The 13,929-nt window shown below is 40.4% G+C and overlaps 1 protein-coding gene across 1 annotated transcript in view; it reads left to right on the top strand.

The window, feature by feature from the left end:
- The window catches only part of SYNE1 (spectrin repeat containing nuclear envelope protein 1), a 966,955-nt gene that overhangs the window by 115,571 nt on the left and 837,455 nt on the right, over positions 1–13,929 (top strand). The window contains 2 exon segments of the mRNA XM_029596918.1: positions 8,846–9,014; positions 11,373–11,469. Of these exon segments, the coding sequence (XP_029452778.1) occupies positions 8,846–9,014; positions 11,373–11,469 (266 nt within the window).

Raw genomic sequence — 13,929 nt, 5'->3', positions numbered from 1 at the left:
GGGGGATATGATAGAGGTGTTTAAAATCATGAGAGGTCTAGAACGGGTAGATGTGAATCGGTTATTTACTCTTTCGGATAGTAGAAAGACTAGGGGGCACTCCATGAAGTTAGCATGGGGCACATTTAAAACTAATCGGAGAAAGTTCTTTTTTACTCAACGCACAATTAAACTCTGGAATTTGTTGCCAGAGAATGTGGTTCGTGCAGTTAGTATAGCTGTGTTTAAAAAAGGATTGGATAAGTTCTTGGAGGAGAAGTCCATTACCTGCTATTAAGTTCACTTAGAGAATAGCCACTGCCATTAGCAATGGTTACATGGAATAGACTTAGTTTTTGGGTACTTGCCAGGTTCTTATGGCCTGGATTGGCCACTGTTGGAAACAGGATGCTGGGCTTGATGGACCCTTGGTCTGACCCAGTATGGCATTTTCTTATGTTCTTATGTACAAAGCTTTTCCCCCACAGTTACAAAATGGGTAAAACCCTGTACTACATCTGACCCTGAATGTGTTGCTGCTTAGTATGGCTAAAAACATTTTGCCCTGTTATTTGTAGAGTTTCTAGAAGCAAATCAGGAGTCAGATAGGGAGTCATTTGGACCGTTAGATGATCGAGGGATTAAAGGGGCACTTAGAGAAGATAAGGCCATCGTGGAAAGATTAAATGATTTCTTTGCTTTGGTGTTTACTAAAGAGTATGTTGGGGAGATACCCGTTTCGGAGAAAGTTTTCATGGGTAATGATTCAGATGGACTGAACCAAATCACGGTGAACTTAGAAGATCTGGTAGGCCTGATTGACAAACTGAAGAGTAGTAAATCACCTGGACCAGATAGGATATACACCACGGTTCTGAAGGAACTAAAAAATGAAACTTGAGACCTATTAGTAAAAATTTATAACCTATCATTAAAATCATCCATTGTACCTGAAGACTGGAGGATAGCTAATGTAACCCCAATTTTTAAAAAGGGCTCCAGGGGTGATCCGGGAAACTACAGACCGGTTAGCCTGAGTTCAGTGCCAGGTAAAATAGTGGAAAGTATTCTAAGCATCAAAATCACAGAACATATAGAAAGACATGGTTTAATGGAACAAAGTCAGCATGGCTTTACCCAAGGCAAGTCTTGCCTCACAAATCTGCTTCACTTTTTTGAAGGATTTAATAAACGTGAACTGGTCGATGTAGTGTACTTGGATTTTCAGAAGGCGTTTGATAAAGTTCCTTACGAGAGTCTTCTAGGAAAAGTAAAAAGTCATGGTATAGGTGTCAATGTCCTTTCGTGGATTACTAAAGGAATCAGAGAGTAGGATTAAATGGACAATTTTCTCAGTGGAAGGGAGTGAGCAGTGGAGTGCCTCAGGGATCTGTATTGGGACCCTTACTTTTCAATATATTTATAAATGATCTGGAAAGAAATACGACGAGTGAGGTAATCAAATTTGCAGATGATACAAAATTGTTCAGAGTAGTTAAATCACAAGCAGATTGTGATAAATTGCAGGAAGACCTTGTCAGACTGGAAAATTGAACATCAAAATGGCAGATGAAATTTAATGTGGATAAGTGCAAGGTGATGCATATAGGGAAAATTAACCCATGCTATAGTTACACAATGTTAGGTTCCATATTAGGTGCTACCATCCAAGAAAGAGATCTAGGCGTCATAGTGGATAACACATTGAAATCATTGGTTCAGTGTGCCGCAGCAGTCAAAAAAGCAAACAGAATGTTAGGAATTATTAGGAAGGGAATGGTGAATAAAACGGAAAATGTCATAATGCCTCTGTATCGCTCCATGGTGAGACCCCACTTTGAATACGGTGTACAATTCTGGTCGCCGCATCTCAAAAAAATATATAATTGCGATGGAGAAGGTACAGAGAAGGATGACCAAAATGATAAGGGGAATGGAACAGCTCCTCTATGAGGAAAGACTAAAGAGATTAGGACTTTTCAGCTTGGTGAAGAGACGGCTGAGGGGGGGGATATGATAGAGGTGTTTAAAATCATGAGAGGTCTAGAATGGTAGATGTGAATCGGTTATTTAGTCTTTCAGATAATAGAAAGACTAGGGGGCACTCCATGAAGTTAGCATGTAGCACATTTTAAGCTAATCAGAGAAAGTTCTTCTTCACTTAACACACAATTAAACTCTGGAATTTGTTGCCAGAAGACGTGGTTAGTTCAGTTAGTATAGCTGTGTTTAAAAAAGGATTGGATAAGTTCTTGGAAGAGAAGTCCATTACCTGCTATTAATTAAGTTGACGTAGAAAATAGCCACTGCTATTACTAGCAACGGTAATATGAAATAGACTTAGTTTTTGGGTACTTGCCAGGTTCTTATGGCCTGGATTGGCCACTGTTGGAAACAGAATGCTGGGCTTGAGGGACCCTTGGTCTGACCCAGTATGGCATGTTCTTACCATGAGGGATTAGCTGGCAGCAAGATTCAGTTGGGAAATCTAAAAGGATGGCTTAATTCTCTGAAGACTGGAATGAAAAACACATCCTGCTGGTTAGCATTCCCGCAGTGTTGCTCGGGCAAAATGACCCATTTGTTAGAATTTTCTCCAGGAGAGGACTGGAAAGCAAATTCATGAGGGCGTTAGAACTTATCTGGTTGAGTAGCCTCAACTGAATATCTGGCTCCACTAGACAGTCACCACTTAGCTTGATAACCAGATCTCCGGCTAAGTGGTGAGGGGAGCGAGGGCATTCCAAGGAGGAGCTGGATAAGTTATCTGGCTAACTTGGCTATTGAAAGCAATTCTGGTTGGCCTACAGGGCTGTCCTAAAGTTTATCTGGCTATCTAGCCCATCCTCACAGCGGCTCAATATCTACCTCCATATTTTTACACATTCATTTCTTTTTGCCTCTTGCCATTCCTTTAATCTGATAGAGGTGCCTAGAAAAATATATTCTTGCTGAGGGATGGGCATAGTTTTGGCACGAATATGAAAATTTGTTGAGTATTTTTGCCCTTATGAATTATGTGCTAAAATACCGTGGTAAGTATTCAAAAGCATTTAATCGGGTAGCTCGGAATTTATCTAAATTAATATTTGGTAAAAAACACACAGGGATATTATAAAGTAATCCTCTATCTCTCTAGTGAGTACATATACACAGAGAATAAATTGTACATCCACTTTTTCAATACAATATGGGCCAGATTTTCAAAGGGATAGACTGGTGATTTCTCTTTTTCCTTTGTTGCACCTCATACAGAGACGCTGTTTTGTTGCAGTTTCCAGTTCAATTTTTGTCTGCATGCTTCTATTTATGATTTATGGTCTCTTTATTCTTTGTTAGGTGAGGGTCAGCACATGTGATTTAGGTGAGGTTTTCTGCTGCATGTAGTTTCTGGGTAGGGCTCTATAGCAGCCTGGCTTGTTCCATTTTCCTAATAGAAGTATTGGAGTTTTATGGCCTGGTATAATATTTTCAGTGTTGCCTTTTCTTAGGTAAAGTGGTTACTGTTTGAGTGCTGGAAATTGGTGCTTTTCTGGTATAGGAGGTTTACTATTTATATAATTTATGTTCAGAGAGAGTACTCTTATTTTTCCCTTGTGTCATTCTTAACAATAAAAGTAATAAGGGGCCTTTTTTAAAATATTTCCACCGTAGATTGTAATGAGCAGTGTGTCACGCATGTGAGAACTATCTGTCAGGTTGAGAACCATTGTTCTAGAATCTCCTTTCCATTGAAAGAGGCTCACCTCCTCTACATGGAAACCTTTGAGATATTTAAATGTCTCTATCATATCTTCCCTATCTCACCTTTCCTCTAGAGTATACATGTTTAGATCTTTAAGTTAATCCCCATAAGCTTTAGAATGAAGACCACTGACTATTTTAGTAGCCACTCTCTGGACTGACTCCATCCTGTTTATATCCTTTTGAAGGTGCGGTCTCCAGAATTGTACACAGGATAGACCTATATAGGGGCAATATCATCTCCCTTTTACTGCTGACCATTCCTCTCCCTATGCAGCCAAGTAACTTTCTGGCCTTTACCGTCACTTTATCCACCTATTTGGCTACTTTAAGGTCATCAAATGCAATTACGTTACCTTCCTTCGTGCTTAGAACAATTTATTCTCCAATATTGTAACTTCCCCTTGAGTTTTTGATTCCTAAATGTGGGAGGAGGAATAGCCTGGTGGTTAGTGCAGTGGACTGTGAACCAGGAAGCCAGGGTTCAAGTCCTGCAGTCACTCCTTGTGACCTTGGGCAAGTCACTTTACCCTCCATTGCCTCAGGTACAAAAACCTAGATTGTCAGCCCTCTGGGGATAGAGAAATACCTACAGTACCTGAATGTAAACCGGTGTGATATCTCAATTGAGATCAAATGTCAGTATATAATAAATAAATTACTCTGCATTTTTTTAGCGTTAAATCTTAGCTGCCAGACCTTACACCATTCCTCAAGCTTCATTAGATCCCTCCTCCTGTTTTCCACACCTTCCTGGCTGTCCAAGATTTCGTATCATCGGCAAGAAGACAAACCTTTCCTGACAACCTTTTTGTTATGTCGCTGACAAAAATGTTGAAAAGAACCGGTCCAAGGACTGACCCCTGAGGCACTCCACTAGTAACAACCCCCCTCCTCAGAGAACACTCCATTTACCACTCCCCTTTGTCTCCTCCCATGCAGCCAATTTCTAACCCAGTCAGTCACTCTAGGATCCATACCAAGAACGCTCAATTTATTTATATGTCTTCTATATGGATCCATGTCAAAGGCCTTGCTGAAATCCAACTACACTATGTCTAGCACTCTCTGGTCACCCAATCAAAGAAATTAATCAGATTTGTCTGATAAGACTTACCTCTGGTAAAACCATTCTGCCTCAGATCTTGCAATCCATTGGATTCCCAAAATTGCACTCTCCTCTGTTTTGGCAGTAATTCCAGTAGTTTGCTTACCACAGAGGTCAGACAGACTGGCCTACAGTTCCCAGCCTCCTCCTTTCTTCTGTTCTTTTCCAGTCTTCCGGAACTGCTTCAGACTAAAGGAGCATTGAAAGGGTCAGCCAGTGGAGCCACCAGGATATGTCTAAGTTCCCTTAGTACCCTTGAATGTATCCCATCCGACCCCATTGCCTTATCTACTTTAATATTAATTAGCTCCTCACGTACCCACTGTTCTGAAAATCGATTGAGGTTTATCTCACTTCCAATCTTATTTGTTTGTTTATGAGGTCCTGCTCCAGGCCCTTTCACAGTGAACACTGAACAGAAATATTTGTTATACAATTTTGCTTTTTCCTCATCGGACTCTACATTTTCCTCCCCTTTACCTCTGAGTCTCACAAAGCCATTTTGTACTTCCTTCTATCACTAACATATCTAATACAAGACTTGTCCCCTGTTTTACCATATTTGCTATTTTTTCTTCTATTTGAAATTTGAAAGAGGATCCAAATGAAGAAAATAGGAAAATATATCAGCACTGGCAAGTTAGGGACTAATGCTGATAAGGCTGACTAAAGGGGAATTTGAAAAAAAAAACAAACTTGCTGTAGAGGCAAAAACTAATAATGAGAGCTTTTTCAAATTAATTAATTAATTAATTAATTTTATTTATTTAAAAAAATATTTCTATCCCGCTACTCAAGCCTTCATAGCAGTTTACAAGAATACCATACCTATTACAAATTGTATAACAAGGAAAGCAAAATACAAAAACATATCTTAAATGGTGCAGAAAAAAAACATCTGCCACAGAATAATTCAATATGCTGTTTTCTATAGGGCAGCACTTTCCGCTGCAAACTGTTCTCTGAATAATTAGGTCTTCAGTCCCTTTTTAAAAATCTTTGAGTCAGTTTGTGCTCTGAGATATTCTGGTAAGGTGTTCCAAAGGTCTGGAACCAGCTATTGAAAAAGCTCTTTCCCTCACTTCACCGATACGTGCCTGTCGAACTGCCGGGACTTCTAATAGTCTTTCAGTTTGAGATCTCAGTGTTCTGGATGAATGGGGTGTAACTATGGAGTCTAGAACCTATTCATGGGGTATTTGTCGTGCTTATTAATTTATGAATTAACGTAAGGGTCTTATATTTAATTCTTGCCCTAACCGGTGAGCAGGGAGCCCGTGTGGATGTTGATTGTAGAAGCATATTATTGATGACCCATTGCTTTGACCTTAGGTTTTGTGGAAAATTTGTGAGATTTTCTGATAGCTTTACATAATTTTTAATATGTCACTACTTTTTGGGAGGTTGGGCGGGGGATTTCACTACTATCTATATATGCAAGTGAAATATTTGTAAATAAATCTCATTGTGAGAGCTCTCCTGAAAAAGCAAAATAGGTAATAGGCTTATACATATTTGGCCAAAAAAAAAAAAAGCCACTCTTTTGCACATCTTTACTTTTTACTTAATTGGAATCTCATGCAGAGCTTGCACCCTGTTGGGTTCTCTGGCCGCTTAAGAATGCTGCTATTTTGGTTTACTTTTTCCAACCAGTTCTGTGTTGATTCCAAATGAGTCTAAGCTGGAGGTGAGTAGGAGTAAGCAAAGACAGGGTATAGGCCTCTTACTTAATGATGTCTATTCATAGGTACAAAGTTGTGCCGTTTGACTCTGGCAGCTGAAATAAATTGGAAATGATTATTTATATTCGCCCTACTTGTCTTGAGCTTCAGTTCCTGTAAGAGGCAGCGAGCTGCCTTGCACGTTATGTTTACTACAGCGCGCTGGAAATCTGTGTATGAGGAAACAATTGTTTACATTTTTTTCTTTATTAAAGCACAAGTCTGTGAAGTAGAATACTAACACAGTTGTGTTTTTTACCAGTGTTTCATGTAAGGAATGGGAGACTGATGACATTTAAGTGAACATTTGCCCAAAATAATTCCTGACTAAAGAGACAGATAAAGGCCTATGTGGTAGCACATTCTTAAGGTTAGCTTCAAATAATACGTGAGTCAGTGAGGGGGACTGCGGCTGATGTGAGAGTATAGGCTCCGCCCCCTCTCTATCTCTCTTCCATTATCCTCTGCTCTGTCGCACCTCCTGCTCATCTGTTTCTCTCTCTTTTTTTGCCCCATGTTCTTGTCCCCTCTTGCTGCCCTAGACTTTTACCTGCCGGTTGCTAAAAGCTTAAGAGATTTTGCAAATAATTAGTGACTCGTGATATGGGGGGGGGGGGAGGAATTTTGTGTTAATCATGGTCTAAAGACCTTGGAGAGACAGATTTTCCTGAAAAATGCCGTTTAGGAAAAGGCGCTCAAAGTCTCACATTGTGCAAGGCTATGAGATATGTAATGTCAAATTATTCAGCACGTGTGCAACTCCTTCTCCGTTGCATACAATGAAAGTAGTGAGCCTTCCATGATGTTGGGGAAGAGTGCTGAGCTGGGAACCACAGGACACATCCTTGGGAATGTGTTTCTCAGGTGGTAGAGAAAAGTAATGTAAGGATTGGGCATTCTATTGTACTAAACCCACTTTTAACACTTTTTGGAGTGGTTATGCAAGATCTGTTGATTTTTAAAGCTCAGAAGAGGTGGCTGCACGGTTTATTGCAGCTCACAAGGCCATTTGAAATGAATACACTGGAAGCCTGATCATCTACCTGTGGTACTATTTTGTGGGCAATTAATAAGTGTGGCAGGGTTCACAGTTTAAACCACAGATGTACGCACATTGTTTGTGTGCAAACGGTACTGCCAATGCAGCAAGGAGTTTTGCGAACAATTTGTGCATACAAAAATGTACATACAGGTTAGCGTTCTTTCATGCAAATCCCATGCTAATGAGGCATTAACTATTATCCTTCCTATGCAGAGAGGGATGCTGGCTTAACTCTTGTTTTCTTAGCTCTGGAAACTTAACTCCTAGTTGGAGGTGGAGTAAAGTTTCAAGGGCTAATGTTGAGCCTATGGATGGAAGCTGGAATTCTGGTGCTAGGACCTAAAGTCTGGATTTTAGGTGAAGAAAACATGCTTTGTGCACACAAAACATGTTTTCTGTGCATTAAGTATGATTTATGTGCACAAGATATTTTTTGGCACAGCAGGCATTTTGTGCACATAAATCATATTTAATGCCAAGAAAATATGCTTTGGGTTTTCTGCATGGAAAAGACTTCCATGCATACAAAAGTGCTTCTTTTATGTGCATAAATCATGAGCCTGAGAGATTCCTTTTTCCCGCTGGAGTTAAAGTGTGCCCAGAGTCTATTCAAAAGATTGAGTGCACATTTTAACTCATTTGCATGTATTTTAACTCTTAATCATAATCATTTGCTGTGTTGGGAACTACATTTTTATTTTCTTGCATGAGTTAAAAACCTGTGTACTGAATTTCAGCACACGGTTTTACCTGGCTCCTTCCTACATCGTGCTCTTGGATAGATAGTTCTTTGATTTAGACTAATGCTGAGGAAGCAGCATGAAGGGCAAGATGGTCATCCAAAAATGAAGCCAAAGTATGGGAAAAGTTTATAAACTCTTTTTAATCATATTGGCGTGTGTATAGTAGCTGAATTCATAATAATGTATCTTGGGTGGACTTCCTCAGTTATCTAGTATCCTTGTATAAATGCTGATATATATATATATACTGTAGTTGGCATGTTCATTACACTACATTGTTAAATGTGTAGGTAACTTTTATTGTTAGCCATCTCTGTTTTATATATATATATATATATATATATATATATATATATATATATATATATATATATATATATATATATATTATATATATGTCTTATAAAAAGGGCAGGTATTTTTCTCGCCATTAACATTCAGCCACCCCTGATATGAATGCTTAATAATGCACTTTAGCTGTTGCCACATTGAGATGCCTGTTTTGCAGGTTTCATTTTGTTGCATCTTCTTCTCATCTTCATATAATGAAACTGGAATACCTGGAATTAAAGTATCGTCTCCTAGCTCTCTTGGTCCTTGCAGAATCTAAGCTAAAATCCTGGATTATCAAATATGGAAGAAGGGAATCTGTGGAGTTACTACTTCAGAATTATGTTGTAAGTAAAATTTGACAATCTAAAATAGCTAAAGTGACTGTATAATAACCGGACAATATTCTAGCACCGAAACAGAGAAATCTTGGAAATACAGCATAGACTCTTCTAGATAATGTTACCGTATGCTATTTGCTCTTTTTTGGGATCAGTTATAACTAGATGGAATCCGGTACTAAAGTAAATGAATGTAATTAAGATACTTGTACAGTCACATTGATAGTTTTAAATTAGGAATTACAATATAAATAACATTTTAGTCTCTCATAGCCTTGTTCATTATGAATTCTTGCTTAAGGCAAACCAAGATTATACTCATACTGCATAGGGAGCTCAGTTAGTGATATCACTATCAAAGACATTGAAAGTATTTGTGCACTCACATATGGAATCAATGCTATTTTAATACAAAAAGAATTATGAGGTCTATATTCAAAAGCATTTAGCTGGATAACTCAGAAGAATAATTTAGCCAGATAAGTTAGGGGTATTCCGGGGTTATAACTGGGAGGAGTTGAGTTAGTTGGCTATGGGCCAGATTCATTAGGGCTTTTCTCCCATTTTGTGTCTATGGGAAAGACCCTTAGTAAATTGGGTATTAAGCTAACCGATGTTCAGAGTTAGCCGGATAACCTAGTTGGCTGTCTGGTTGGGTCAAAGAGCTGTTGTAAAGTTAAATGGATAAAGTTAGCTAGCTGTATTTAATGGTGTGGCTGCACTATTGAATATACCTCCAAACTTAGGGCTGGATTTATCACAATGCGGTAATTACCGCATGCGATAGGAAAAGGGGCGTGGGGTATGCAAAGGGACCGCATCGCAAATGCCGAAGGTACTCACCGCAAGGTCCCGGGAGGTATCGCAGAGCCTAACGCATCTGAAAGAGGTGTTGTTAAAATTGGCGTTATGGCTCTGCGATACCTCTTCGCAGGCAGCCTAACCCCGCCCACTCTCCGCCCAGGTTTTGGATTTGCATCCCCTCTCCGCCCCTACCCCTCCCATTTTTTAAATTTGCATCGCACCACACGATATGGTGCCATTGCATGCGGTAAACACGTTTTTGCATGCGTTACAGGCGTATCGCATGCGAAAACGGGGCTTTTCGCATGCGTTAAGCCCTTAACGCATGCGAAAACGTCGTACCGCATTTTGATAAATGACCCCCTTAGCTAGATAAGTTTATCTGGCTAACTTTGGAGGTATTTTATATATATATATATATATATATATATATATATATATATATATATAATTAATAAAACTATTAATCAATTTTACTTAGGGAATAGCCACTGCTATTAATTGCATCAGTAGCATGGGTTCTTCTTAGTGTTTGGGTAATTGCCAGGTTCTTGTGGCCTGGTTTTGGCCTCTGTTGGAAACAGGATGCTGGACTTGATGGACCCTTGGTCTGACCCAGCATGGCAATTTCTTATGTTCTTATGAGGGATGCTCAATTTCCCCACCATTCAATAGTCACACGATTTATGAAAGGCCTTTACAATGTAAAGCCTCCAATCAAATCTCCTCCACCGCAATAGTATCTTAATATAGTACTCAAACAATTGATGAAATCACCATATAAGACTATGGCAACATCAGACTTGAAATACATGACATGGAAAACTCTTTCTGATAGCTATTGCATCAGCCAGAAAAGTAAGCGAACCACAGGCTTTAGTAACCTACCCCCATACACTCAAATTTAAAAAAAAACTGCACAGTCTTACAGATTCATCCCAAATTCCTACCAAAGATTGTATTGTATTTTCATCTCATCCAAACAATTGTGCTGCCTACATTTTTCCCTAATCCACACCCAGCACTCGTGGAACAGGCTCTCCATGCACTAGACTGGAGAAGAACACTCTTATTCCACCTAGACAGGACTAAAACTCTTAAGAAAATCAACTCAACTTTTCGTATCCTTTGAGGAAAGCAAAAAAAAGGAAATGCAGTGACTAAACAAGTGGCTTACGTAAACTCTTCTTCAATACAAGATATTTGCAAAGCTGCAACATGGTTATCGATACACACTTTTACAAAACACTATTGTTTAGATGAGAATCTCATGTAGATAGTAAATTTGGACAGTGGGTAATTTCTCAGTTATCCAGCTAAATGCTTTTGAATATGGACCTCTTAGTGTACTAGACATATGCTTTGCACATTCTTTTCAATTTCCTCTCTTGTTTCTTTAATCTCATCTATAAAAAGAATTGTAGTATAGTTTATTTTCTTTTGCTTAAGTAGAAGTTGGGAGGAGCAATCAACAAATCACTAAAACTAAGGGATGCAATGCGAATGAGAAAATGATCCCTACTGCGCCTGCATTAATCACATTTATATTTCTATTTTCAGGATTTCATTGAAGGCAATAGATTTTTTGAGCATTACGAGGCCACGTGTCAGTCCTTGAAACAGGCCGCTGAGATGTATGTGGAAGCTGATGGCTCAGGTAAAGACAGCAGCAGCATCTCCTATGGTCCTGGCAGCTTTCCTCTGTGCTGAATGTAATTTACGTGCCAGATGCTACCCTGAGAGCAAATCCACAGTAAAAGGGTGTTCTTGATACTGTGATCTATCAGCTCTGTTAGGGCTCAGTTCACCCACAATCAGGACTCGAAACGTTTCTGGCATAAAGACGTTTGGCAGTGTCTGAATAAAATTATTAAACTGATAAGTTAAAGCAGTGGGTAGTCATTGGCATTCCTAGAGGGCCGCAAACAGGACAGGTTTTCAGCATATCCCTAATAAATGTGCATTTGTTTATTTATAGTCATTTATAGAGATCTGAATTATTTTTCGTGCGGCCCGATCGGGTTTTTTTTTATCGGCTGCGCCCGATCCAATAAACAAAAAACCCACCCCGACACTACAAAACAGCTCCCTTAGCTTCCCCCACCCTCCCGACCCCACATCCCAAAACGTTTTAAATTACCTGGTGGTGCAGTGGTGGTCCCGGGAGCGATCTCCCGCTCTCTGGCCTTCGGCTGCCACTAATAAAAATGGCGCCGATGGCCCTTTGCCCTTACCATGTGACAGGGTATCCGTGCCATTGGCCGACCCCTGTCACAAGGTAGGAGCACTGGATGGCCCGCGCCATTTTTAAAGATGGCACCGGCCGTCCATTACTCCTGCCATGTGACAGGGGCTGGCCAATGGCACGGATACCCTGTCACATGGTAAGGGCAAAGGGCCATCGGCGCCATTTTTATTAGTGGCAGCCGACGGCCCGAGAGCGGGAGATCGCTCCCGGGACCACCACTGGACCACTAGGTAATTTAAAACGTTTGAGGGGGTCAGGAGGGTGGGGGAAGCTAAGGGAGATGTTTTAAAGGGTTGGGGTGGATTTATGGATTGTTTTTGTGTGTCATTTTTCCCGCCCTCCCCCAAAACGATAAGAGAACCTCACGAACAATTCCGTGGGGTTTTCCTATTGGTTTCAGGGAGCCCCCGATTTCTGACGATTTTGAAAATATCGTACGATATTTTCAATCGTCAGAAATACGATTCACATCCCTAGCCATTTATATTTTGCTTATACATTGCGCCATTCTCACCAGGGTACAGATTAAAGCATAAGTAAAATAACAATATTTACAGATAGCTTTGCATGCACCCTACGTCAATTGCATGCAAAGCTATTTGATGCACATTCATTGGGACATCCTCAAATCCTGAGCTGTTTGCAGCCCTCAAGGACCGAAAGTGAGTATGACCACGGACTCGGAGGACCTGAGTATCGCTGGAGAACAACATAGATCCCCAATATTCTTTTAATGGATACCAGCCTCCACATTGATTTAGGTAAAATATTCAGGGGCCGATGCAGTAAAAGTGCGTGGAAAGCAGGTGCTCAGTGTTGCGCGCCCGCTTTTCTAACGCGCGCCCAGGCACCTCTCCTGAGTATACAATACAATATTTAAATGAGGGATCATGCTGCCAAGGAGACGCTGGGTTCGAATGAGCGCCGCAGCGCCTCCTTGCAGCAGGCGCCCAGGAGAGGTCGGCTGTCCACAAGTTAGGAAAACAGATGCTCAATTTTACAAGCGTCTGTTTTACTAAACAGCGCACGGCCGCGGGTTAGGAAAATGTACGCTTGTTCACTGAGCGTCCACTTCCCTAACTTGACCACCGGCACATTTTTTTTATTATTATTTTTTTTTAACTTTTTAAACTTTTGGTTCCTCCAACTTAATATCACCAGGTTATTAAGTCGGAGGATGTACAGAAAAGAAGTCTTTTCTGCTTTTCTGTAAAAGTTTTTGGGCTGCTCAGAATTTAACGCCTGCTCTCAGTCTGGCGCACTTTTTTTGTTGTTTTTTTTTGCATGTGGGGTAAATAACTAATAGCCTCATCGACATGCATTTGCATGTAATGAGCACTATTAGTTTCGCAGCACTTTGGACACGTGTTGTGGACGCATTAATCCCCTTATAGCATAAGGAGCTGTGGACGCGCGTCCGAAACGCGCTTATACCCGTGGGATAAGCAGTGTGCTCGGCTGAACGCACCGTTTTGCATTAGCTCCTTAGTGCTCTGGCCAGCCTCGGCCTGGAGCTCTCTTGATCAGAGGCTGTGGATTTCTCTATACAGAGCCACAGAGTGGTTTAGTTAGGGGCTGGCCCTAGGCAACTTTAATATAGAGCCCGGTATATTCCGGAGGTCCCACTCCTGAGGAACCTGATTAGAATGAATTCTGGGAAGACTTTGCTCATTTTCTAATTTTGGCTGTTGAAACAACTCTTTAGTTGTTAAAGTATTGCAATAGCATCAGTGTTTGCATTGTGTCTGTTTATGAAGAAGTGAAGGGTTATTGTGTACCTAGATCCTGGGCCTGGTTTATGTAATGATTAAAGCCTTGCTCCACACAGTGAGTGATGTAACTGACCCCTAAGTTGCCTTCCTAAATAGC

Source organism: Rhinatrema bivittatum, chromosome 3, assembly GCF_901001135.1.
Source record: "Rhinatrema bivittatum chromosome 3, aRhiBiv1.1, whole genome shotgun sequence".
Lineage (NCBI taxonomy): Eukaryota > Metazoa > Chordata > Amphibia > Gymnophiona > Rhinatrematidae > Rhinatrema > Rhinatrema bivittatum.
Note: the sequence above shows the minus strand (reverse complement) of the source record. Positions and strands in the feature narration are given on the sequence as shown.